General features: G+C 43.9%; 1 protein-coding gene and 1 long non-coding RNA gene across 3 annotated transcripts in view; one reads left to right on the top strand and one right to left on the bottom strand.

The window, feature by feature from the left end:
- Positions 1-24,835, bottom strand: part of LOC117266809 (protein LBH-like) — a 28,424-nt gene extending 3,589 nt beyond the window's left edge. For both annotated transcript variants that reach the window (XM_033642169.2, XM_033642170.2), the window contains exons 1-3: positions 24,643-24,835; positions 10,639-10,717; positions 9,690-9,864 (exon numbers count right to left, since the gene is read on the bottom strand). In XM_033642169.2, the coding sequence (XP_033498060.1) occupies positions 9,690-9,864; positions 10,639-10,716 (253 nt within the window). In that variant the 5' untranslated portion in view covers position 10,717; positions 24,643-24,835. The remainder of the gene's footprint in view (positions 1-9,689; positions 9,865-10,638; positions 10,718-24,642) is intronic.
- LOC144467057 (uncharacterized) lies at positions 12,659-18,304 on the top strand. Its single transcript, XR_013493431.1, has 2 exons — positions 12,659-17,059; positions 17,181-18,304. It is a non-coding gene; the product is annotated as an uncharacterized LOC144467057 (long non-coding RNA).
- Positions 24,836-24,870: the final 35 nt, after the last annotated feature.

The following is a 24,870-nucleotide window of genomic DNA, read 5'->3' as shown; positions in this document are numbered from 1 at the left end:
TGAGTTCTGGGGGAGGGAGGGGGGTCTTGAAGTCCACAGTGATGGCCAGGTGATCTGAGATGTGGAGGTTGGTACTGGAGAGTTGGTGGAGGGTGAGACCGGTGGAGCAGACTAGGTCCAGGATGTGGCCGCGACAGTGGGTGGGGAAGTTGAGATGCTGGGTGAAGTGAAGGCAGTAGAGCAGTTCCAGGAGGTCTATTGCACTTTTGCAGTTTGGATCATCGATGTGGATATTGAAGTCCCCCAGTAGGAGAATTGAGGGGGATACGGCAGATAGCTGGGTGAGGAATTCGGCAAGGTCTGACAGGAAGGAGTTGTTTGGTTTGGGAGGGCGGTAGATGATGGCGATGACCAGGGAAGTGGGACCAGACAGTTTGAGGGCGACTTGTTCGAAGGACTGAGCAGGAGGTATGGAGATTGTGGATATTTTAAAGCGTTTCTTGTAGATGGCAGCAACGCCACCACCCCGTCCATCTGGGCGGGGTTTGTCGGTGTAGGTGTAGTCAGTGGGTGTGGTCTGGTTTAGGGAGAAGTAATCCAGGGGTTTGTGCCAGGTTTCAGTGAGGCAGAGGAAGTCCAGTTTATTGTCAGTGATGAATTCATGTAGGATGGCACTTTTGTTGGTCAGTGAGCGGGTGTTGAGTAGAGCCAGTTTCAGGTCTTGTAGGGTTTGAGTAGTACAGGGGGTAGCAGGAGTGCAGAAGATGGGGGATAAGTTTTTGTAATTCACAGTCTTAGTGCAGTAAGGGCGGGGTGGTCTGTGCTTTATGATGGACTGTATGGGGCATGTCTCAGGTGGGAGGGTTAATGTTTGATATGGTCAGACGGGGGCGCTGGTGAGTGGGGCTGTGCTCTGAGCTGCAGTTGGAACGGCGTGAGGAAGTGTGTCGGTGGAGGGGGCGTGTGATGTAAATAGTCATGCACGTGGTGCGTGATGTACGGCATGCTGAATATTGGCTGCCAGCATGCGGCTTCCCAGGGAGGTAGGGTGAATGCCATCGTGTTTGAAGAAAGAGGGACGGTTCCAGAAAAGATTAAAATTGTCGGCAAAGTTGAAGCCTCGAGCGTAGCAGGCAGGCCTCAGCCAGGTATTCATCAGGAGCAGCCTGGAGAAGCGAGCGTCCCCGCGACCAAGTGTGGGAATGGGACCGGAGATAAAAACGGACTTTCCACAAGTGCGTAGCAAGTCCAGGAGGGAGGTGAAAGCACTTTTGGTCAGCTCAAAGGCGCCCTGAGCCAGGTTGTTGGTCCCTACATGCACCACGATGCGGGTAATGGAGGAAGGGAGTGACTGCAGCAGCCCAGGGAGTTTTCCCGGGATTACCAGGACTGTGGCTCCAGGGAAACAACAGGTGGTGGCATTGAAGAAGCGGATATTCCTTGTGATGGAGTCTCCGATGATCAGGGTGGTTGGAGGGAAGAGCGGGCGAGGAAAGGTTTTTGCCGGGTTGGATGGTGGCGAGCCAGCGTCCGGGTCGTCCGCTGGCCGCGGTATCGGTGACCGGGCACGGTTGGACAGGTGTTGCGGTGGATCGGCCGTTACAGCCCTAGGATGAGGAGAGTCTGCCGGGAGCGTGGGACATGAAGACTGCCTCAATTACCTGCTTCCTGCAGGACGTAGGACAATTATCTCTATATTTATAGAAATACCCAATTTTCTGACGCAGCTTTGTAACAAGTGTGGTGATATGACGCTTAAAAGTGAGTTTTTGATCCAGCCAAATACCAAGATATTTATATTCTGGAACCCTTTCAATATATTGACCATCCTGGGTCCTGATGCCCAGCGGCATGTCGATGACAACTTCATTTCTAGGAAAAAAAAAACATAAATTTGGTCTTGTTAGGATTTAGTAATAAAGAGAATCTTGCAGGCTGTCAAAGGCTAATTGAAGGGTTTCAATAGTGGACTGAGTAGTATCAGCAGAACAGTATAGAACTGTATCATCTGCATGATGAGCACTACTGCTGGTCAAAGCAGATGTAATATTGTTGATTAAGACTGAGAACAAGATAGGACCCAGGATAGACCCTTGAGGAACACCTTTTGACAATGGTAGGAACATAGAAAGATCATTACTCTAGATCACACACTGTTGTCTATGAGACAAGTAATCACTAAACCAGTTACAAGAGTTATGATGAAAACCAATGTCACATAATTTCTGTAGGAGCAGAGCATGGTCAACAGTGTCAAACGCTTTGGTAAGATCAATAAAAGTGCAGCACAGTACTTCCTCTTATCAATATCAGAAACAACATCATTTAAAACCATGGTAATAGCAGTGATAGTACTATGTTGGGCTCTAAAGATTGATTTGGACTCAACACAATTTTCTGAGAGGAACAATTTGAGCTAGTCATCTACAAGAGATTTCAGTATTTTAGCAAGGCAGGGTAGTTTGGAAATCAGTCGATAATTATTTAAATCATTTTATCACCACCTTTATGCAGTGGGATTACATGGGCAGATTTCCAGACTAAAGCGACAATTCCACTTGATATAGAAAGGTTAAAAAGTTAAGCTGTTCTGTAATAAAAGGGGCACAGAGCTTTAAAAAATAAGGATCTAGTTTGTCCTCCCCAGTTGCTGACCTACAATCGATGGACTGTAGTACCTTCCTAACAGTAGAGGGAGTAACAGCCTGAAGAGTGAACTGAGGAGAGGCAGAAGAAGTAGAAGACGGAGTGGATGCATAAGCCGAGGACTTGGAACAAGAGGCTGCTCCTGGATATTTGACATCAAACATAATTCCAGCAGAAGCAAATTGGTTGTTGAAAGCCTGACAAATATCTGATGTCTTATTTAACAGACAGTCATTTAACGTGATATGAGATGGAATTGATAGAGGACTTTTTATCTTTTATATTTACTGCTTTCCAAAATTTCGAGGGATTGGAGGAAGAGCAGGTAATCAACTCCACATGATAGCCTGCTTTTGCTTTCCGTACAGAGGATGTGCATTTTTTTAAGTTGTCTGAAAGTTGGCCAATCAGCTGCTTGACCAGTACGTCTGGCTAGTGGCCATGCTTTGTCCCTTTCCTTGAATAGAAGAGACAGTTCTGCAGTTCTTGTCTGATGAAGGGCAGGGGCCCGAAACGTAACACATGAATAAATTGTTCAAGGAGCAGCTTCTGGTGTGCGGACTTTATCTTTTATTCCATACTTACCTTTTGGTCCAGCACCCAGCATTAAATTTTTTTGGGATGTGCGTGCTACTTTTACCTGTTAATAGTTCTGCAGTAAACCAGGGGCTTGATCTTTCTTTAATCCTAAACTTTTTAAGAGATGCGTGTTTATCTATGACAACAAGTAAAGTATTTGTGAAATATTTCAGTGCTGCTTCCACATCAGGAATGTCAGAGGTATACAGTAAATCAAATTGCTGTAGGTGAGGTCCCTAAGAAAGGCCTGTTTATTAAAAGATTTAAAATTCCTTTTAAAAATAATTTTCTAGCCTAGTTTTTTTCCGTTTACAACTGCGTATACATACAACAGGACAATGATCACTAAAACCAAGTGTGAAGACCCCAGATGCAGTAATGTTTTCCTTCCTGTTTGAAAAGAATTAAGTCAATCAGGGTAGATTATGATGGGTCCTTTAAATTTGGTCTTGGTTCTTCAATCAGTTGTGACAGATTGAAATTTGCACATAACTCCTTTAAACTAGATGAATCACTTGACAACCAGTTCAGCTTTAGGTCACCCAGGATCAGTAGCTCATAATGCTCAAACTGAGCAAGCAAATCAGCCAAAGCACCAATAGCACCAGGAACAGCCAATGGTGGTCTGTAAACACCAGCAAGATTGAATGGCTTATCATGAGATGAATTAATTTTCAAAATAATCAATTCAAAACAGTGGGGCACAGAAACAGCACTCAAAGCAGAGACAGGCAAGCTAGATCTGACAAATACAGCAACACCTCCTCCTCTGCCAACCCTGTCAATTCTATAAAGATTATAATTTTGGAGGGAAACCTCTGAGTCAGGAATACTTTTCTTAAGCCAGGATTCAGTCAAACCAAAATATCAGGGTCAGACTGTTGTACAAGAATCTTTAGATCTTCTAATTGTCTGCAGAGACTTCTAATATTTAGGTGTAAGATTCCCAGGCCTTTCTGGCCTTAAACAAAGCAGGGTTTAACAGAGGAGGCTTAGGGGGTTCCAATATTGGGGCTGATAGAAAAGAAAAGACACTTGGGGTGATGACCATGGATGGTTAGTGATAACAGAAATCAGTGAGCCTTGACAATTAATAGGTTGTGAAGGGAGGACCAGTGAAAGTGGTACTGCCATAGGAAGCTGGCAGGGGGCGCTGTGGTCAGTAATAGCATCCAGAAGTGAGGGGGGGAGAGAAAGTGGGTGAGTGCATACAATTGGATGTTTTTACTGTCAGTCAAGCAGAGATGGGTGCTCGACAGGACTTCACAGTCAGATCAATATTAATTGATAAGAGCTGTGATCCTTCTCGGTTAGGATGTAGACCGTCCCTGCCAAACAACCGAGGTCTGCCCAGGAAGATGGTAAAGTTGTCCGCAAAGGGAACATTTCTGCGTAGACAATAACCCTTCAGCCACAAGTGGAGTTGGCGGAGATGGCTGGTGGTGACATCACCGAAGCGAAATGGGGGAAGCGGGCCAGAAAGAATTACCTGCTTCCCAGTGTCCAGCAGGGGGTCCAACAGGTGGATGAAGTCTTTCTTAAGAAGCTCTGACTTTTCTTGTTTTAGATCGTTTATGCCGGCCTCGATAACCACCGTGGAGGCAGAGGTGTGCTGAGGTGTAACCTGCAGGGCGGCAGATGTAATATCCCTGACGGTGGCACCAGGGTGGCAAAAGATCTGACTGTCGCGTAACGCCACATGTCTGACCATGGAGGACCCCACAATCAGCACAAAGGGAGGGTGCCGCACCTGGGCACGGACCCCTGACCTCCTGGGGGTGTGTCGGCAGCGCGATGGAGCCCGCTGTAGATGACCCACGTGTCACTGGACCCCATCCGCTCACACACAGCCGACATGACAGAAAAGTTTGTAAGTCGGTTACTCAAGTGAGAGAAACATGACCGAGATGTTGTTTAAAAGCAGTATTTCGCTGGTGTGGTTTGGTGTGCGGCTGCGAGGAACAGTCATGGCTCAACTCTTCCTCCAAAATCTTTAAAAGTACAAGCCCGATGACTGAGATTCCTCATCCAGTTGAAGGACACGATTTAATAGAACAAGTTTCTTATACAAGGTGTATCAAAAAGAGGCCAAAAAGGTTGTAAAAACTTGCACACGGGAGCTACACACGGAAGTGACCCTTACCCAGCAAACTTAAAGAGGCAACAGACAGCATCTTTTCCTATATATATCATGATGAAAATAATGTGGGTTGCACAGGGTAGTGGCCACAGTAAAATCAGACTATCAGTGTTTACATAGGTTACTTAATGGTTTTGCAATAAGCTTCTGCCACCGGTGCCGAAATTTCGCGGAAAAAATCTGCTTTGTGGCAAGAAACGCGTCATGTATTGCAAAACTGGTCGGTCAGCCAATCAGGGACTGGAGCTGGTCCTTATGAGGAGTTGGGCATGAGATAGTTGAGTCATGAGCACAATGGCAGACGGACAAAGTTTGGAGACAAGTGAAAAAACGGCCTAGCAAAAGAAAAGGAGCTCCTCTGTGTGAGGAGGCAAAGAAGAGCAAAAAGGAGAGTGATAAAAGAAGAGGAAAAACAAGAGTAAACCTCAGTCAGGCGTTCAAGAGATGGAGGGAGCTCCGTGACCAAAAAGGCTTCAAAACCCATGTCCGGCTAGCTTTCTTTCTAATGGATCAGTAAGTAACACGGCTAAATGTTAGCTAGACCAGAGAGGACTGTACTGTACTGGCTGCTAGTTCATTCCTTCCTGGCCGGCATCGCATCCTGGTTGCCATTCTATGGCAGCCCTCGGACAGCGATAACGTTACCACCCCCCCCCCCCGACTGGGACAAGTGGACTAAAATCCTCTCCTCCGCTCCCGTTTGTCTGGTGAACGCCTCTCCTCTGTCAACACACTCTGTTGGCATCAATAATATTGTTGCCAGTTGTAACATTTGAATGTTTTAGTAGTAAGCCATGTTCTAAGGGGGATAATGTATAGTGAGCCAGTGACTGTTGAAAAATAACTCCGCTGCGCGTCGTGGTACCATTCCCCTGTCCATCTGTCACCGGCTCACTATACATTATCCCTTACATGTCTACTGTTGTTTGTACTGATACTGTACATATTGGTATCATTTACTGTGAGTTGTTTGTACTGGTACTGTGCATTCTGCTATAATTATTTGCATTACTATTTGTTTTTTCTTCAGATAAATCTGATAATTGTTGCTCGGTCTCTTTACTCATTTATTTAGTAGAGTGTCCACACACCTTATCATTCTACATAAACACAAAGGTATACTGGTGGCTTTACAGCCTACATTTTATTCATTATCTCTGATCCCCACGCTCAATTTGGTCGTTGCGACAGTGCGACGCAACACCCCTGATGCTAGGTGGCGCCAAGCTAAAAAAAAAACGAATCCGTTCTGTTGCCTCTTTAAATTAGAACTGAAAAAAAAAGTTTGGATGTTGATTTGTGTTGTTACGCCCCACCCTTAGACGGCCCTATGGAGCAAACAAAACTCCAAACACTGACCCAATAACAATCACATAAACACCTTTAAAACAATCAAATCCATGGGATTTATTAGAATTTAAACAGGCAACAAGACAACAAAAATCCCTCGGTGAGAGGCAGCAGGACCAGCAGTCCCCACACCAGAGCCTCTCCCCTTTGCTGCTGGCGCAGGAGCTCTTAAGCACCTCCTCCATGCCAGGTGTACTGCACCTTGTTAGGTAATGCAGCACACCTGGGCAGATCTACAAGGAGTGAAAAGGGACAGCAGCAAGGAACACATAGACAGCCGTAGCACCCCCACCCTTAAAACAATGAATAAATAATTTGTCACACTGTCAGTTAAGGTAATTACGGTTAAAACACCCCATAGTTCAGACAAATGCCATGTATTCATTGAAATGTAAGAGGAAATGAGTGCTACTTACCAAGGCTGTATGTTAAGACAAACAACCAAACACCCAGATTAATAGGACTGATAAAGTGTCACCATGGGTCAAATTTGGATCAAACAAGATTTAAATCATACAGGGCCAACTAATCTTCTGCCACTGAGTTCAAGAATAAGCAGCAGCTGCACGAGTAGCCACATCAGTGGGTGCCAGTCCCACCTGGTGCAAAATGGCTACGGCCATGAGGTGAAAAGAAACCCAAAGCCAAACGAAGTTACTGCATTACCAACACCAAAAACAGTAACACAGGTGACCAACACAACAGTGGAGTGCAACAGCCACATACCAAAAGGATAATCACACATAGACCACCTACAAAGTTGTTGCCATACCGACAACACAAAGATCCAACAAAAGTGAACTGCCACTACCACAACACAAAATGGACACCATATGGTCTCGAACCACACACACAAGTTACTGTGATGGATGCAGGAAACCAGCAACACAAATGGACCTGATGAATTGGGAAACCACACCCACCACTCTAAGATCCAATGATCTGTGGGGGTGACTACATCCCAGAGTCACAACGAATCTGCTACAACAAATACCGACAAGCAGTAACACACAAGTGACCACACCAAAAAGTGGACTGCAACAACCACAGAACAAAATGGTCACAATGTAGTTAACCACTACACATATGTTGCTAACTTAAACCTAAGCAGCAACCAACAAGTGACCCAACAAATGTGGAGTGCAGTGACCACCACCCTAACGGTCACAAACCACAAGTTACTGCACAAGTATTTATCACAGCGACACAAAACCACGACCAAACAGAAACTAGTCATCTCAAGCAAAACAAAATCACAATCAAGTTGCTCTGCAAAGTGCCAACAAGGAAACAAGTTGTTGAGGCACCCCAACCCTGACGTACCTACCAAGACAGCTTACTAACCTAGCTAATTTTCAGTGGCCTGCCGAGCTCGAGGCGGCTTTAAACGCTGAACTCAGTGCATCGCAGAAGACCATAGAAATAGCCAACTGTAATATACTGAAGCGTGCCCCCACTCAGGATTACCACCAAAAATAAAAAAGGCAAAATAACAAAGTGGCAAGATCTTACCTGCCTGGTGACTACCTAGTCAGGGTGCTCAAAACTAAAGTTTCAACTCAACACAGACCAACAACCACAAATGATTTAACAAAAGGGCTTACCTCTACACAATAAAAAGGCCACGAGATACACACAAAAACTCACATTTACATCACCTCATGGATATTCAAATTCCGGACGAGCCCCCATTTGTTACTCCCCACCCTTAGACGGCCCTATGGGGCGAACAAAACTCCAAACACTGACCCAATAACAACCACATAAACACCTTTAAAACAATCAAATCCATAGGATTTATTAGAATTTAAACAGGCAACAAGACAACAAAAATCCCTCGGTGAGAGGCAGCAGGACCAGCAGTCCCCACACCAGGGCCTCTCCCCTTTGCTGCTGGCGCAGGAGCTCTTAAGTACCTCCTCCATGCCAGGTGTACTGCACCTTGTTAGGTAATGCAGCACACCTGGGCAGATCTACAAGGAGTGAAAAGGGACAGCAGCAAGGAACACATAGACAGCCATAACAGTGTTCAGAGAGATGAGCTCACCAGCCACTGGAGGAAAGTTACTGAAAGTTACTGAATATATTTACTCGAGTACTGAACTCAGGAGTACCACCACATTAATCTGACGTCTCATGTTTCGATTTCACATTAAAAACTTTTAAATTTATAGAATAAAAAACACGTCATACATTAAACACAAACAATGTCACAGGTTCCTGTTCTCCAACGCCACCTTCACTCTGGACATGTCATCACTCTGATGGATGTTTACACTAAGAGCTCATTTCTCTGACACTCAGTGACAGATTAATCTCCTGTGTTCTGGTCACATGATCTGTCTGCTGCGCTTCCAATCGTCTGTCTCGTCCTCTGTTTACATTCAGATCATTTATATCAAATATTAAAGCCTCCCAGACTCACTTCTCTTCTGAAGGAAACTGACTGCACCAAACCAAACTATCGCTCCAGATGGTAAGCCGGCTGCGGAGCTCAGGGCCGCATCGTGTTTACTGTCGACAGCACAACTGTTTAACAAAGGCGGTGAAAGGAAGCGGGAAGAAATCATTTCACTTTTCAGCATTTCTGAGTCCAGTGTGAACCCGACAACATTCGACCCACAGGAGTGTTTCCTGAGTGGGCGCCTGTACAGGTGTGCAGTGGCAGAACAGGTCGTACATGATTCAAACACGTGAACGCAACATAATGAAATGATAGGGTTAGAAATATTTGTTACTAACATGACGTAAGCTGACATAACCTGACATAACGTGACCTCGTATGAGTACCGCCACGTTGTGATCCACTGGACCAGTTAACTGTTATATTGTCGTTAAAAGTAGCTCCACCCACCCAGCAGCTACAACAGTAACATGATACTAAAGCACTGATCATGTCACTGTCACTACTTTTCCTCCAGTCAAAGATCTGAGTGCCTGTTCACTTCTGATTTGTCAGTTTAAATCTAAATGATCTTTTCCCACTGTGGAGTCAGTAACCTCACCTCCTCCTCCTCCTCCTCCTCCTCCTCACCTGCAGGTTGTTCAACTGCATGCTGCCTCTCAGTTTTGGCGTCTGGAGAGCTGGGCTCCTTTGGCGGCCAGCGGAGCTCGCCACTCTCCACCTCAGCTGCGTCCATCGGCTCCACCACGATGGAGGGAAGCCTCTTGGAAAGCTTTGGAAACCTCTCGTGGGTCTCTGTGAAGATCTGAGTAAAGCTGATGTAAGGTTGAACACACCTGGGAAATGACGCCGTAACCACGTGTGTGTTGGCTAAACGTAACCACGTGTCTGTGTTAGTTAAATGTAACCACGCATGTGTGTTGGCTAAACGTAACCACGTGTGTGTGTTGGCTAAACGTAACCATGTGTGTGTGTCGGCTAAACGTAATCATGTGTGTGTGTGTGTGTTGGCTAAACGTAACCACGTGTCTGTGTTAGCTAAACGTAACCACGTGTGTGTGTTGGCTAAACGTTGTTGAAGGAAAAAAACATCAGTTGGTGGTGTTGTACTCACATAGTGCTTTTATTTTGGCTGATCTTTATATCATTGTATCACATGAACTCTGAAGGTCAAAGGTCAAACTTCCTGTTTCAGTCTGCTGTGTTGTTTCAGTCGACATCAGGATGAGATGCTCAGGAGACACTCATCATCATCACCATCATCACCATCATCATCATCATCATCATCACAGTCACCGTCATCACCGTCATCACCGTCATCATCACCGTTATCATCATCATCTTCATCATCATCACCATCACCATCATCACCACTGTCATCATCATCATCACCATCATCATCTTCATCAAGTTTATTAAATCAGTGGAAGTGTAGTAGATGATAAAACCTCACAGCCCAGTTTACTGTTGCTCATCACTCCTGTAACTCACCGCCGCCACTGTGAGCTTTACACACCAATAACACACACACAGACACACACACACACACACACACACACAAACACACCTGAAAGGATACTGAGCCCTGATCTGCTCCGGCTCCGCCCCCGCTGAAGTCCTCCGTACTGGGCTCCAGAGAGTTCATCACCTCGGTCATTCTGCAGGAAACACAAACTGATCATCACCAATCAACAACATGTCTGTACAAACATTTCTAAGGACATTATTACTGTCTCTGTTCACACAGAGGGGGTGCCACAGAGCCATACTGCCATACGTGCACGCCACACAAGCAGCCTGCTGTGCACTTCCTGTTCCCCACCCACATGTCCCCAGACCATTAAATGTGTAAAATCACAGACATAGCCACAGTGACGTCACCCGTTGGTTTGTAGTCTCCGGGTTTAAAGCCTTGAGTTTGATTATATTTGAGCAAGAAAGTGGGGCTGTGGAGGAGTGAACTGTGAAGGAGTGGAGCAGTGAGGGGTGGGGCCGTGGAGGAGTGAACTGTGAAGGAGTGGAGCAGTGAGGGGTGGGGCTGTGGAGGAGTGAACTGTGAAGGAGTGGAGCAGTGAGGGGTGGGGCTGTGGAGGAGTGAACTGTGAAGGAGTGGAGCAGTGAGGGGTGGGGCTGTGGAGGAGTGAACTGTGAAGGAGTGGAGCAGTGAGGGGTGGGGCTGTGGAGGAGTGAGGGGTGGAGCTGTGGAGGAGTGAACTGTGAAGGAGTGGAACAATGAGGGGTGGGGCTGTGGAGGAGTGAGGGGTGGAGCTGTGGAGGAGTGAACTGTGAAGGAGGGAGGAGTGAGGGGTGGGGCTGTGGAGGAACTACAGGTTGTGACTTCCTGTTTCAGTCCTGCAGGGCGACACCTGGTGGAGATCTGCACTCACCTGACTTTGTGTTTGTATCCACCTGAGACAAAACCAAGAGTGAGACATTGTGCTGGATCTGAGGGGATCTGTGTGGATCTGAGTGGATCTGAGTGGATCTGTGTGGATCTGAGTGGATCTGAGTGGATCTGTGTGGATCTGAGGAGATCTGTGTGGATCTGAGGGGATCTGAGGGGATCTGTGTGGATCTATGTGGATCTGAGGGGATCTGTGTGGATCTGAGTGGATCTGTGTGGATCTGAGGAGATCTGTGTGGATCTGAGGGGATCTGAGGGGATCTGTGTGGATCTATGTGGATCTGAGGGGATCTGTGTGGATCTGAGTGGATCTGTGTGGATCTGAGGAGATCTGTGTGGATCTGTGTGGATCTGAGGGGATCTGAGGGGATCTGAGTGGATCTGAGGCACATTCAGTCATTCGTTTCTGGACCTTCATCAGCAGTTGTAACTGGAGTTAATGTGTCCCATCATGCCTCAGTGTGACATCATGGCGTCCATTAGGCTCCTGTATCTGTTTAAAGCAGTTCCAGTTTTCGGCTCACTTCACTTTAACATGTGACACGTTATCAGAAACACTTTCCATACAATCAGGCTGCCAGGTGCTGTTTCCATGGAGATGGCCGGTTGGGACTGTGCGCCTCTGATTGTCTGAGTGCTGCACTTTGGCAGAGCGCAGCAACAAGGCCGAGAGCTGATGTGTATTCATGTCAGAGCGGCTCCTGGTCGTTGTGTCGCCATCATCGGGAGACAATCCGTCCTTTATTCCTCATCACAGCCTCGTTTTGTTCCTGCAGAGATGATCTGTGGCATACATCTCATTGAGGTATCAAGAGGAGGAGGAGGAGGAGGAGGTCTGATTCAGTCTGCTCTGAAGAAGAGTTTACATGTTTTTATCTTTGCAGCTGAATTATTTTAATGATTTATCTGATGCTTTAAATCTGCGACACGTCTTCACTCAGTCTCAACATGCTGATATATCATCTTACATTTTAATAAATCCATTAAAGGTGTCACAGAGTAAAATTCTTTATAAAAAAAAAAGAGACCTGATGTATTAAATCAAACTTGAGTGCCGAGTTCTCGCCCCTGGACTTTTTACGTTTCTCAACTGAATCAATATTTTTCAGCTTTATGGAAACTGAAATTGATCTTGAATTAAAAACATTTAGATTTCTGACTGTGAACTTTAAACTCTTTAAACTGTCCTGAGAAAGTTTCATGTGAACAAACAGAAATTATTTTAATGTTAGTTTCTTCTCATCCAAATTAATTTTATGTTTTTATTTGCAGGATTTGAAATATTTTAAGTCACATTGACGTTAACGTGTCGGCCGAGATGTGTGATCATGTGACCAGCGAGCTGACGGAGTGAAGACGGAAGTCATCCTGAGCGGTCGGTAAGGAGTCAGGTCAGGAAGGTGGATGAGTCACAAACACAGGACTTTTTCCCCAAAAGACACGTGTTCGTACCCGTATCAGTCATTTTAAGGTTCTTCCTCACCGTGTTTCTGTTCCTGAACTTAACCTCTAAAATGATGTAACTGTACGTTCAGGACGTAACGTCATTCTTGGGGCGCTAACTTGTAGGCTATCACATGAACAGTTGTGTGAGGACATGTTGACCAACAGCAGTGACCACAAACAGAACAGGGGACCCACCTGTAAAAACACTGCTCTATAGCGCCACCACAAGGTCCCTTTAAGCATCTGTTGGAGCTACATCTTGTTTCATTACTGTATTCACACGCTACACTGAAGTAAAAATGCAAACAGTCCTTCATTTAAAATCATATGTGAGAAAATATTGTCAAAATATACTTCAACTATCAGAAGTAAAAGTTCTCATTTATTCTGAGGTATGATTTTAAATCATGTCACTAATAAATCTGCTTCTCTTTTAATAAACTGATACGGAGATGCTGTATGAAGATGATATAATGCTCCACACTCACCACCAGAGGCCACAGCTGTGGGTGATGGGGAGAATGTCACAGGCCCTGTTGGTGCTGACCATAAAGTCAGTTATTTAATAAATCTAGTTTTATAAACTAGGTTCGGGAAGAAAGACCACGCCTCGAACACATCCCATTTTAATTTTATTTTTTTATTTATTTATTTTTTTTATTTAAGCACATCTGATTCATTCTCTGTCTCTTCGACATATTTCTCACACAGACCGACCGTGTGCTTCACGTGTAACCACAGACTTACCTCAATCTAAAAGTAAGACAAACGCTAGTTTTTATTGTATCATATAATCAATCAATCAATCAATCAATTAATTTTATTTATAAAGCCCAATATCACAAATCACAATTTGCCTCACAGGGCTTTACAGCATACGACATCCCTCTGTCCTTATGACCCTCACAGCTGATCAGGAAAAACTCCCCAAAAAACCCTTTAACGGGGAAAAAAAACGGTAGAAACCTCAGGAAGAGCAACTGAGGAGGGATCCCTCTTCCAGGACGGACAGACATGCAATAGATGTCGTACAGAACAGATCAGCATAATAAATTAACAGTAATCCGTATGACACAATGAGACAGAGAGAGAGACAGAGAGAGAGAGAGACAGAGAGATGCAGGTAATGACAGTAGGTTACAACAACATTATTGAAAGTAATAATATTATAGTTATAGTTCTGACTACTGTGGTACAATATGTTGAAAGTATGTATTAATATCTGGCAGTATACATGTGTGACAATAATCATATGTGTATAATAACAGTAGAGGTATGACTAAAATCAACTCACCACGGATCCAGAACTGCAGAACAATCCTTCTGATCCAGACAAAATCCTCCTGAAAGCCATTATGCTCGAGTCATATTATTTCCGCAGCAGTCAGGCTACAGACATACTTCTAGGCAGAGCTGCAAGCATTCCGTGGCTTCCATACCTCGGCTTCGCGAGCTCCTCCATTCCATCTGCCCCGCAAACTCTCTCCAACTCCAGATCAATCCTCTCCTCCATCCACAAGGGCCAAGAATCGCGGTCGCCATTGTCGTGGCACGTGCATGTTCTCCACTTGTTCCGACGAGCCATTGCCACGCTCTCAACCCTAACCCTATGTGTTTATCCTTTCTTGAGTCATTCCATTATTCTTGTCATCTCTGCATTCGAAGGCTTCATCACATCGCCACCAGTCATCTAATCAGTTCCACAACCAGAAAACCTTCCATCAGCTTCAACAGAAAGCTTTCCATAACAATCTTGTTATTTCCATCACTCTCGGCCCATCTTACTAGCCAGTGTCAGCTCCCCTTTCCTCTCTTGACGTTACGTTCATTCGCAGTTTAACCATGCACTGTATCCATTAAACAATTATAATAATACCCACAACTACCTATTCGGAACCAGCTTTTCATTAATCTAGCTACTGGCAGTTGCAAATTGCTACATACATTCTCACATTAACCAACACTTGCAAAAGATTTCTGCTCTTGCGGCAAACGCTTGCCACCGACTTCCAACTTTCTTAGCCCTGCATCCATTCTCTTCAGGCTACTCATACCCCCAGTCAACCCCTCTGTAGCATCCATGGTCCTTGCTTCAAATTTGCTCCAATGCATCTATGACCCTCCACTTCATCCCAGTTTTTCTAAATGCTACTTCATACTTCTGCCTGTCTCTCGTTGTCACTCCTGAGATGTAAATAAACGCAGCCTCCTACTGACCACCACATTAGCTCCCACGTTTGCAACAATCATAACCATTTCCTCCTCCCAGACCTTCATATATCCGTCCCAGACAAGCATTAATGGACAACCTCCTGTCCCATGTTTATCCCCTTTTCTCATTCAACATGTCATAATTCCCCATCTTATTAAAGCTTTACAGTACAAATCGCTTGGTCATGGTAAAGTCCTTGCTAGTAAACCAGTTTACCAGTTGGCTTAGGGTCTGGGAGCAGGACCACGCCTCACTACTTATCCCTTGTTTTCCTCCTCACGCAATTTGTTTCCGTTTTCTTTCATGTAATCAAAATTTTCATTGCTTTTAGCATATGTTTATGTTTTTGGGGTAGTTGATTTTCACACTTTACGCATTCCATGCTGACACCAAACTGCGTGCTGTGAACTACTGAGACTAACCTTTCAAGCTGACTTGAACAAGGGTCAGTGTACTGTTCCCTGGTGTGGTGTTAACTCTTCACACTTATCCAAAGAGCCAGACTGAGGTTAAGCATGCACAGATCACCCAAGCTTGACTAAACTTGCAAGATGGAGCTAAAACCTTAGCACCAGTCCCAAAATTCTCCCGGAACGACATCCCCTTTTGTGACGATCACACTAAGCCACGAGTTATCCAACCGTACACAAACTCAGCCACCCCCACCCCTTCATCCACAACCCGCGAAATGTACCCAGTCTCTATAGAAGCCATTCTTTTGGGGGCACGATCGCATTCACTTAACCACATGCTTTTCATGAGACACTCACCCTAGCTGAGCTCACAGAGAGACAACGCCCCCACTCAGTCTCACTCCCAGGATCCCTCCTACGTTCCTGCTTTTGACCCAACACATTCATCATCGCACTCGCCTGCTACCCAGAAACTGAGCCTTCATCCCTCAACCCTCATCCCTTCATCCCTCAACACTTCATCCCTCATCCATTCGACCCTCAACCCTCATCCCTTCATCCCTCATCCATTCGACCCTCATCCCTTCATCCCTCATCCTTTCATTTTCTAATCCCTTAATCCTCACCCCTTCTCACCTTCCTCTGAACCCAGAATCCATCATATGCAATAACTCATTCGAAATCTTCATCTTGTTGTTGTGGTCTTTGTTAGTGAACCACATGATGTCATTCGACACATCGTCTGCATTCAGCCCTCTGATGTGTCGTTTCTGCTTAATTTTGGGTTCTCCTTGCTTCCTGTCTGTTCATCACTCTGTGTGAAGGTTTAAACCCGTCAGAGAGCAGCTGATGACATGTTAGGATCCAACATGTTCTCACTCCAAACTCCTCACATATCACCGTCTGGTCACGGGACCTTCACGTCTACATGTGACGAGCTAGGTGTCCGGGTTGCATCTGTTGTTGATGTTCTGTGATGCTGATCATTTCACACCCGTCACAATGTGTCCTTTCAAAATAAACTTCTGTTTTCATAGGAAGTGTTTCTGCGCGTTAGAGACAGATAAAGGCTTTTTCAAAATAAACTTTCAGCATAGGAAAACACCTCATAGTTACCTTAATGTCACTGTGTAACAAACACACCTGCTCAGGTCACACCTGGGGCCTGTATCACGAAGCGAGATCAACCTTTCCTGGGTTACCCAGACCTATCCTGGGTTGACTAACCCTAACAATGGCAATCAGGTTAATCGGTATCACGACGGTGGATATCAACTCGGTAACTCAACCCAGAGTTGCTTTATCAAGAGCCGTGAACGCGCACGCAGCGGACCAATCACAATCATGAGAGAAGCGCAGCGTCACTGAGCGTCACTGAGCGTCCTCACAGAGCGCCGTATGTGAGGGGGAAAAAAGTATTTCTCATGTGAGGATCAGAGATCAATTCTACTAAAATATGAGGAGGAGAAAAGCAACATTAGAGAAAAGGCCAACACCGTGGCAGCTGCAGGAGGAGGAAACATGCGTGGCAACGCATAACGGGATGAATAATGTTTAGTTTTAGTTTAGATTAGTTTATTTGCACATAATGATAAAAACAGACAGTATAACATTTACAAGATTAAAAAAAGAAAAGTGCCGGAGAGGTTAGAAGCCACTAAAAGCTTATCAAAGAAATTCCCCTGTCAAAACATCAATGAAATCACATAATAGAGAAGAAAAAGAAACGGGTGAGGAAAGAAGAAATAGAGGAGGAGAGAGGGAAAAATCAAGACAAAACAAGGCAGCAAATAAAATGATGTGTAGGTTAAATTACTCATCACTGGTTCAAGTAGCTACAGTACCTGTACCTGTACATCTGACACTGATCACACCCTTGAATCCCATGAAATCAATGCTGCGCAGATGAATTGCGTGTATTACAATTATCGTCTAACATCATTGCGTCTGATAAATTGGTCTTCTTTGTCATAACGTTATATATGCTACAATAAAGCTTAAAGGCCCAGTGTGTAAAATGGGTTGAAAACCGTTGAAAACAGTGACATCAGTGGTCAAATTCTAGATTGCAGGGCTCACTCGCTCACCCCTCCCGTCGGGTAAATGACGGTGGCCTTGTAGGGACAAAAAGCCTTGTGCACGAGTTTTTCAGGAGTAGGTCTATCTAGCAACGAGGTGAATGTTTATTTAGAAATCTAAACCATGTGTTGGGAATAGAATGATTTTATGTGTTTTACTATAAGTTGTGTTTCACTATATAAGTTTTAGATGTGTGAACAATGAGAATACTGAGATGATTTCAGCTGATCTGAATGTGTTTGCTTTGCAGAAGTGAAGAAGTACAGGAGAGGAAGAGACATGAAGTCTGAGGAGCACATACCGCAATGCTTAGATAATTAGTTTCATATATGGTAAAAAGAATAGAAAGTGATATACAGATAGTAAGGTACAGCACGTGTAGGGAGCTGTGTTGTTCTCTTGTCTTTCAAAACAGGAACCACGCCCCCACCGCCAGCGGGAAGGAGTCAGATTAACAGGAGGCAGGGGCGTGGTGTGGTGAAGGAGGAAGTGGAACTGCCAATGAGAAGAGGACAACGCCTTGCGTGCACAATGACACTCTGTTACGCTCAAATATACTGGGTCAGGGAAAGGACAGGAGGTCAGACTTCGTGAACTGACACACCTTTGTTGTTCGTCAGGGACGTGAAGTTGAGACCCAGAGCTCTGTAATTTTATTCCTTTACTGCTTAATAAACTACATTAACTGAGACCGAATATCTTCTCCTATTGCTTCATTAAAGAACACGCAGGACTGAGCTCACACATAGCACACTGGAGAGTAGGATGAGACTCTTAGTCCAACACATGTTACGATATTGTAATGAATCCCTCACGAGCAGGAGACCAGAGGAGCATTCGGGAAAAAGGACGGTTTATTTGAGCACTCCAGAAACTCTGGTAACACTCCACTCCGTCCCAAACTCTGACTCTTCTGGCGTTACAGACACACTTAATAACTTTACACACATACTCATTTACGATACTAAGTGGGGACCCCCTCCCCCCTTCTGCTCCACCAATCTCCAGCCCACACACTGACTGACAGGGTAGCCGGTAAACAGTGCTCAGCTGTTTATTTAACCTAGCAATATCTCCGGACTATAGTAGCTGCAATGGACGACTTTGAACGCGATTTTGAAGAGTTTCTTGTAGTGGACACAGACCCAGAGCCATACCTGTTTGAGCCGGAGCATACAGATGAGGAACTCCATGTGTTTGATGCTGAGCGGGTGAGAAGAGAGGCTGAATGCACAGAATGGGATTCGGTGCTACTGCTGCCATCGTTGGGGAGATATATCATCAGGAGGAAAAGCGCCGCAGAGAGTGCATCACAAGGAGTGAAGTAGCGTCTTCTTTTCCTCGCAGATGACGGTTCGGGTTCATTCTCTCCTGTTGCGTGGTAAGTGTGGTCCATTCGCAAACTTTATAACTAAAAAAACTTTTCACTACTCTCTATCTACGAACTACTAACACTCTCTGCTGTTTCTTCCTCCTTCTTCCTTCCTTCCGCTGTCTTCATTGGTTCATTTATACACACAAAACGCGTTCTCTGGCTGGCTGGATTGTCCACTCGGTCTGCCGTACATACATGGCGGCGCAAGATGGCGACCTCTCTAAAGCAAGGCCCTTGATATATATATATATATATATATATATATATATATAAAAGCATAATTATAAGGCTACGAAAACCAAACAAATTTTATTTTATAGCGATCATACACTTGTATAAACATATTAATGGGTAGAATATTCAGATTCAGATTCAGACTGACAATAAACCATGCCAAATATTACACACTGGCCCTTTAAAGCTGACGCCACAATAAATCATATCAACACCAAATTGATAGTCTGAATAAAATCATCCTGATATTGAGCTGTGTTAGAAATTAACAGCTGCACAAAAATATAGCTAGTGTCCCTCTTTAAAAAACAAAAAGGAAAATCCCTCAAACACCATGAAGTGTAGACATGATAGGCTACTTTCCACATTTCCAGCAGCAAAGCTGTCAATTAGGCCCATTATCTTTAACAGGGATCATTTCCTCCAACAAAACAAAATGTTGGCACTAATTAATGGTGCTATTAAGTGTCTGCAAATGATCAGTTTCTTTCTTATGAAGGGGTGGGATGAAAGTTCCACTTCTTTCCACTCCTTTTTGAACAATCTTTTCATTGTCTGTTGTTGTTGCTTTCTTTTCTGTTTTAATGTTCAAAATAAACTTTCAAATCAAAATCAATCAAATGAATTAAACTTCCCGTCATGACTGGGCTGCATTTCTGTCAGCCATCAACAGCTGATTGGCCAGTGGGTGGTGCTTTTTATAGGATCAGATTCAACCCTGAACTTACCCTGCTCCGGAGCAGGATAGCCGTTCAGAGTAAGTTACCATGGTGATCTACCCCAATAAGAACTGAACCGGCTTCGTGAGACCGAAAACCCAGAGTTAACCCTGAAGTTACCTCGCTAAGACATTAATCCTGCTTCCTGATACAGGCCCCTGTTCAGGTCTCACCTGGTCAGGTTTAGGGTTCCTATTTGTGGGTGTTTATCAGTCTCAGGCTCCGCCCTCCTGCCATAAAGAGACTTTCCACCTCTCAAAGTTTAGTTTTTGTCTTGCAGCATTCCAAGCTGGCGCCATCCAGCGGCAAATCGCACCACAGTGATAGGGTGGCTTTTTTAATCTGTCTAACACAGAAATCACGGACTGAGCGTCGATATGTTACGACTTCAGAATGAGACAGAGTCCAAACGGCGCTGTAGAACAGATGACATCACACACACACCGAACCATGATCACCACAGATACTGTCCGTTAAAATGAGTTTACAACAACAGAGAAATGTCAGGAAGATACAAAAAAATAAACGATACCACCGAGGTGTGAAACTGACTCTGCAGCTGTCAGAGCATCATACAATTACAACAGGTAATATATCCAGTATTAAATTTATATATATATTTATACATATATGCTGCTCTCTGGATTATTATTATTATTACTATTATTATTGTTATTATTATTATCATTATTTTTACAGATGAGAAACAGAATGTTCATGTTGTCACTACCGGACCTGACGTTACATCACATCCTGTTTATTTTCCATCATGATGAGATGATAGAACTGGTGACTGTTGTCTGAATGAACCAATCAGATGTCTAGTTTGTTAAAATCTTATTATACAAACTGAGTTATAACGACGGCCATCAGATTAATGTGACGTGGTGAAGTAACAGTACATCAGACTCAGGATTACAGTACTGAAGTATTTGTACTTAGTTACTTTTCACCACCGCAACGATCCAATGAAACATCTTCACACTGCAGATTTTTGTTTTTAATATTCTGAAACAAATTAAATGTGTAACGATGTTTATGATATTTACTTAATCAATGATTTCAAATCCAAACTGTCATCAGACGTTTATTTTTTATTGTTTTGATGAAAATCTGTTTCCTGTTGTGTTTTCAGAAACTTTAATTATTAAAACAATAAATAATAATTTAATCAAAATAAAAGTGTAACTGACCTGGAGCTGAGATGATTCATGGAGACACTTTAAATCTGAACATTTTGTTTTTTTATTATTAATATTCGTTGTTTGAATAAACAGAGACATTTTGTGATGAATGTTTCAGCGTCTGATAGAAACTTGAGCAGAGAATAAAACAATAGTTTGTTTCGCAGCCGTCGACGTCTCACAGCCAAGAACACCAAGTGATGGAGCCAAAAACCCACAAACGCACCCTGATGTAGCGCCGCTTCACAGACCCGAGCTGTGATTAACAAATATCAGATTGATGAAGGAAGTGACCTCCCCTTCATCACGGTGGAGACACTCCAGTTAAAGAACCGAGGATGATGATGGTACTCTTCCTCTCTTCTCATTGCCCTAGCTGCTTTTTTTTCCATTTTTGCTGCTGCTAAATCAGAGCCAGCAGCAACACCTCCTCTTCCTCCTCCTCATCTTCCTCCTCCTCTTCCTCCTCCTCCTCCTCCTCCCCCATTGCAGTAAGTTTGTACAGCCCAAGGACATGAAATAAAAATCCAATCCATGTCCAAATATAGTGGTCATCTGCTGCTCTCAGCTCACAGCCTCTTCACTGCTTCTCCTCTTCATCACCTCAGTCTGTTTTTATTTTAGGCTAATGTCTCAGATTCATTACATGATGATCTGACACATACCTGACACGTATCTGACATGTACCTGACACGTTTCTGACATGCATCTGACACGTATCTGACACGTTACCTGACATGTACCTGACATATATCTGACACGTATCCGACACGTTATCTGACATGTACCTGACATATATCTGAAACGTATCTGACACGTTATCTGACATGTACCTGACATATATCTGACACGTATCTGACACATTATCTGACATGTACCTGACATATATCTGACACGTTATCTGACATGTACCTGACATATATCTGACACGTATCTGACACGTACCTGACACGAACCTGACATGTACCTGACATGTATCTGACATGTATCTGACACGTACCTGATATGAGGGGTGAAACGTATCAGCGAACACACACAGTGCATTCACTGCGTATTTGATACATGTACATTGCGTGCGCAACCATCACCTGGTACTTGCTTCGCGTGCACTGCGCGTGCATTCACCGTGTACTTGTAACACATGCAATGCGCGTGCAATGCCTGCACACGCCTAGATGTGTGGTTATTAGACGTGCGTGTGTTTATGGCAAGCCGTTTTAACATTTAATCGCTAGACTGGATATTCATTACTGATATCTGCAACATAATTTTGCCTAGTCAAAACTCTTATTCAAGATATCTGTAATTCAGTTTTGACTAGTAAGATTCAAACTACTTTTGCCATTCATGTGTATGTAGTTTGTCATTATAGATATCTCCAATGTAGTTGCGGATATCTGCAATTGTTATTGCAGATATCCGCAACTGAATTGTGGATATCTGTAATTCCAGTTTGAGATATCTACCATTTAATTTTGACTAGTCATAATTCAAGTTCAAGATATCTTTAATTATCATCAATTGAAGATATCTACATGGTCCTTTCTAGATATCTTGAATTAAGTTTCAGATAGTCAGAATGATGTTGTAGATATCTGCATCTGAATATCTGTAATTCAGTTTTGACTAGTCAGAATGACATTATAGATATCTGGAATTAAAATTCATACTAGTCAAAATGACATTGTTGATATCTATAATGGTAATTCCGGATAGTCACACTAGTCACACGATTAAATGTTAAAACGGCTTGCCACAGTGCGTTGACACATGTTGAGGCATATAGGCTTTTTTACAGCAAACAGGAATAAAATATAAATCTAGATTTTACAAGTAAGGAAAGACTTGACAAAACATCAGCATGAACAGCGCTGTGTTCCCCACTCTCAACCTGGTAGCCAAAGTCCGAGTGAATTTAACCCATTTAAACCCATTTAAGGATGTCTGAAAAGCTGTTTCCATAAACAGTCAAATCCGCAAAAGGGCAAAATGCGAAAAAAATGTTTATGAAAACACAACTATTGATTAAAAACATACAGATGGAGGTTTGCAGCATTTAGGATCCAATTCAATAATAGGCTATATATTCACAATTAGGCTGTTGTAGCCTATATATTATCTTAGTTAAATATTTTTAAACCACAGCCAGACATCGAGGGTGGTCAGTAGCTCTGATTTGTGAGGATAAAATAAAAATTTTAAAAAATCATGCGTGTGTATATGCAGGCGTATATCTGCAGCGACTTGATTCATTATTCATTTCATCATGAGCGATTCATTTATTCATTCCACTCTTGCGAAGCACACACACGCACGCCTGCCTGCACGTGTAAACTATGGAGACAGACAGTTTGCCAAAGTAATCTGACGCGTTCAAGTGTTAATGATGTGTACATGCACTGTGTGTGTGTGCGAGATTCACACGCACACGCAGGTGTAGTGTATGTGTGGCATTTGTAAAGCACTGTGCACGCGTCCTGAAAAGACGTGTGAGCGCGTCATGTGAGTGGAACGAACAACACCTGCGCGTCATGTAGCAGGCGTGCGTGTAACACTCGTGTCTCCATAGTAACCCTATGTAAAATGTAGGCATGCGCTCACGCGGTTTGATTTCATCTGATGTGTCCTAAGTAGGCGTAAGTGACGCATTGTAGTGTGGTTGGGTGAAACGTTTGACACCTCATAGTATCTGACATGTATGTGACATGTACCTGACACATATCTGACATGTATGTGACATGAATGTGACATCTATCTGACACGTACCTGACATGTACCTGACACATATGTGACATGTAGGGGCATGTATCTGACACGTACCTGACATGTATCTGACACGTATGTGACATGTATGTGACATGAATGTGACATGTATCTGACACGTACCTGACATGTATCTGACACATATCTGACATGTATGTGACATGAATGTGACATCTATCTGACACGTACCTGACATATATCTGACACATATCTGACATGTATATGACATGAATGTGACATGTACCTGACTCGTACCTGACTCGTATCTGGCATGTACCTGAAATGAACCTCCTCATTCCTTCATTTAAACTCCTCTTCCTCACTCCTTCATCAAACTCCTCTTCTTCCTCACTCCTTCATCAAACTCCTCTTCTTCCTCACTCCTTCATTAAACTCCTCTTCCTCACTCCTTCATCAAACTCCTCTTCCTCCTGTTCCTCACTCCTTCATTAAACTCCTCTTCCTCACTCCTTCATTTAAACTCCTCTTCCTCACTCCTTCATCAAACTCCTCTTCCTCATGTTCCTCACTCCTTCATTAAACTCCTCTCCCTCACTCCTTCATTTAAACTCCTCTTCCTCACTCCTTCATCACACTCCTCTTCCTCACTCCTTCATCACACTCTTCACTCAGTCAGTTTGATGATTAAAAGAATAAAGTCCTGTTGGTGAAGTGATGAAGGCTGTAATAAATAATCGGAAGAATAAATGTTGCAATAAATGACTGAATGAATGTGTTAGATCTCGGCACCTACCTGTCGGTGTGTGTTTCAGGTCCAGAGTCTCACAGCAGGAAGGTCTCTGTCCTCCGCTGCTTCATCACACTGCTGCTGCTGCTGCTGCTGCTGCTGATGATGATGATGATGGTGATGATGATGCGGGCTGTTGTGGGCAACAGGCGGCGGGGCGCGCGCGAGGCTCCCGGTGAAGTTGCCGCTCTTTAAGTGTTCGGAGTCTGCGCAGTGGAGCGGGACCGGTGCTGC

Source organism: Epinephelus lanceolatus, chromosome 15, assembly GCF_041903045.1.
Source record: "Epinephelus lanceolatus isolate andai-2023 chromosome 15, ASM4190304v1, whole genome shotgun sequence".
In the NCBI taxonomy this organism is placed as follows: Eukaryota; Metazoa; Chordata; class Actinopteri; order Perciformes; family Serranidae; genus Epinephelus; species Epinephelus lanceolatus.
This window is presented reverse-complemented; position numbering and strand designations above follow the sequence as displayed.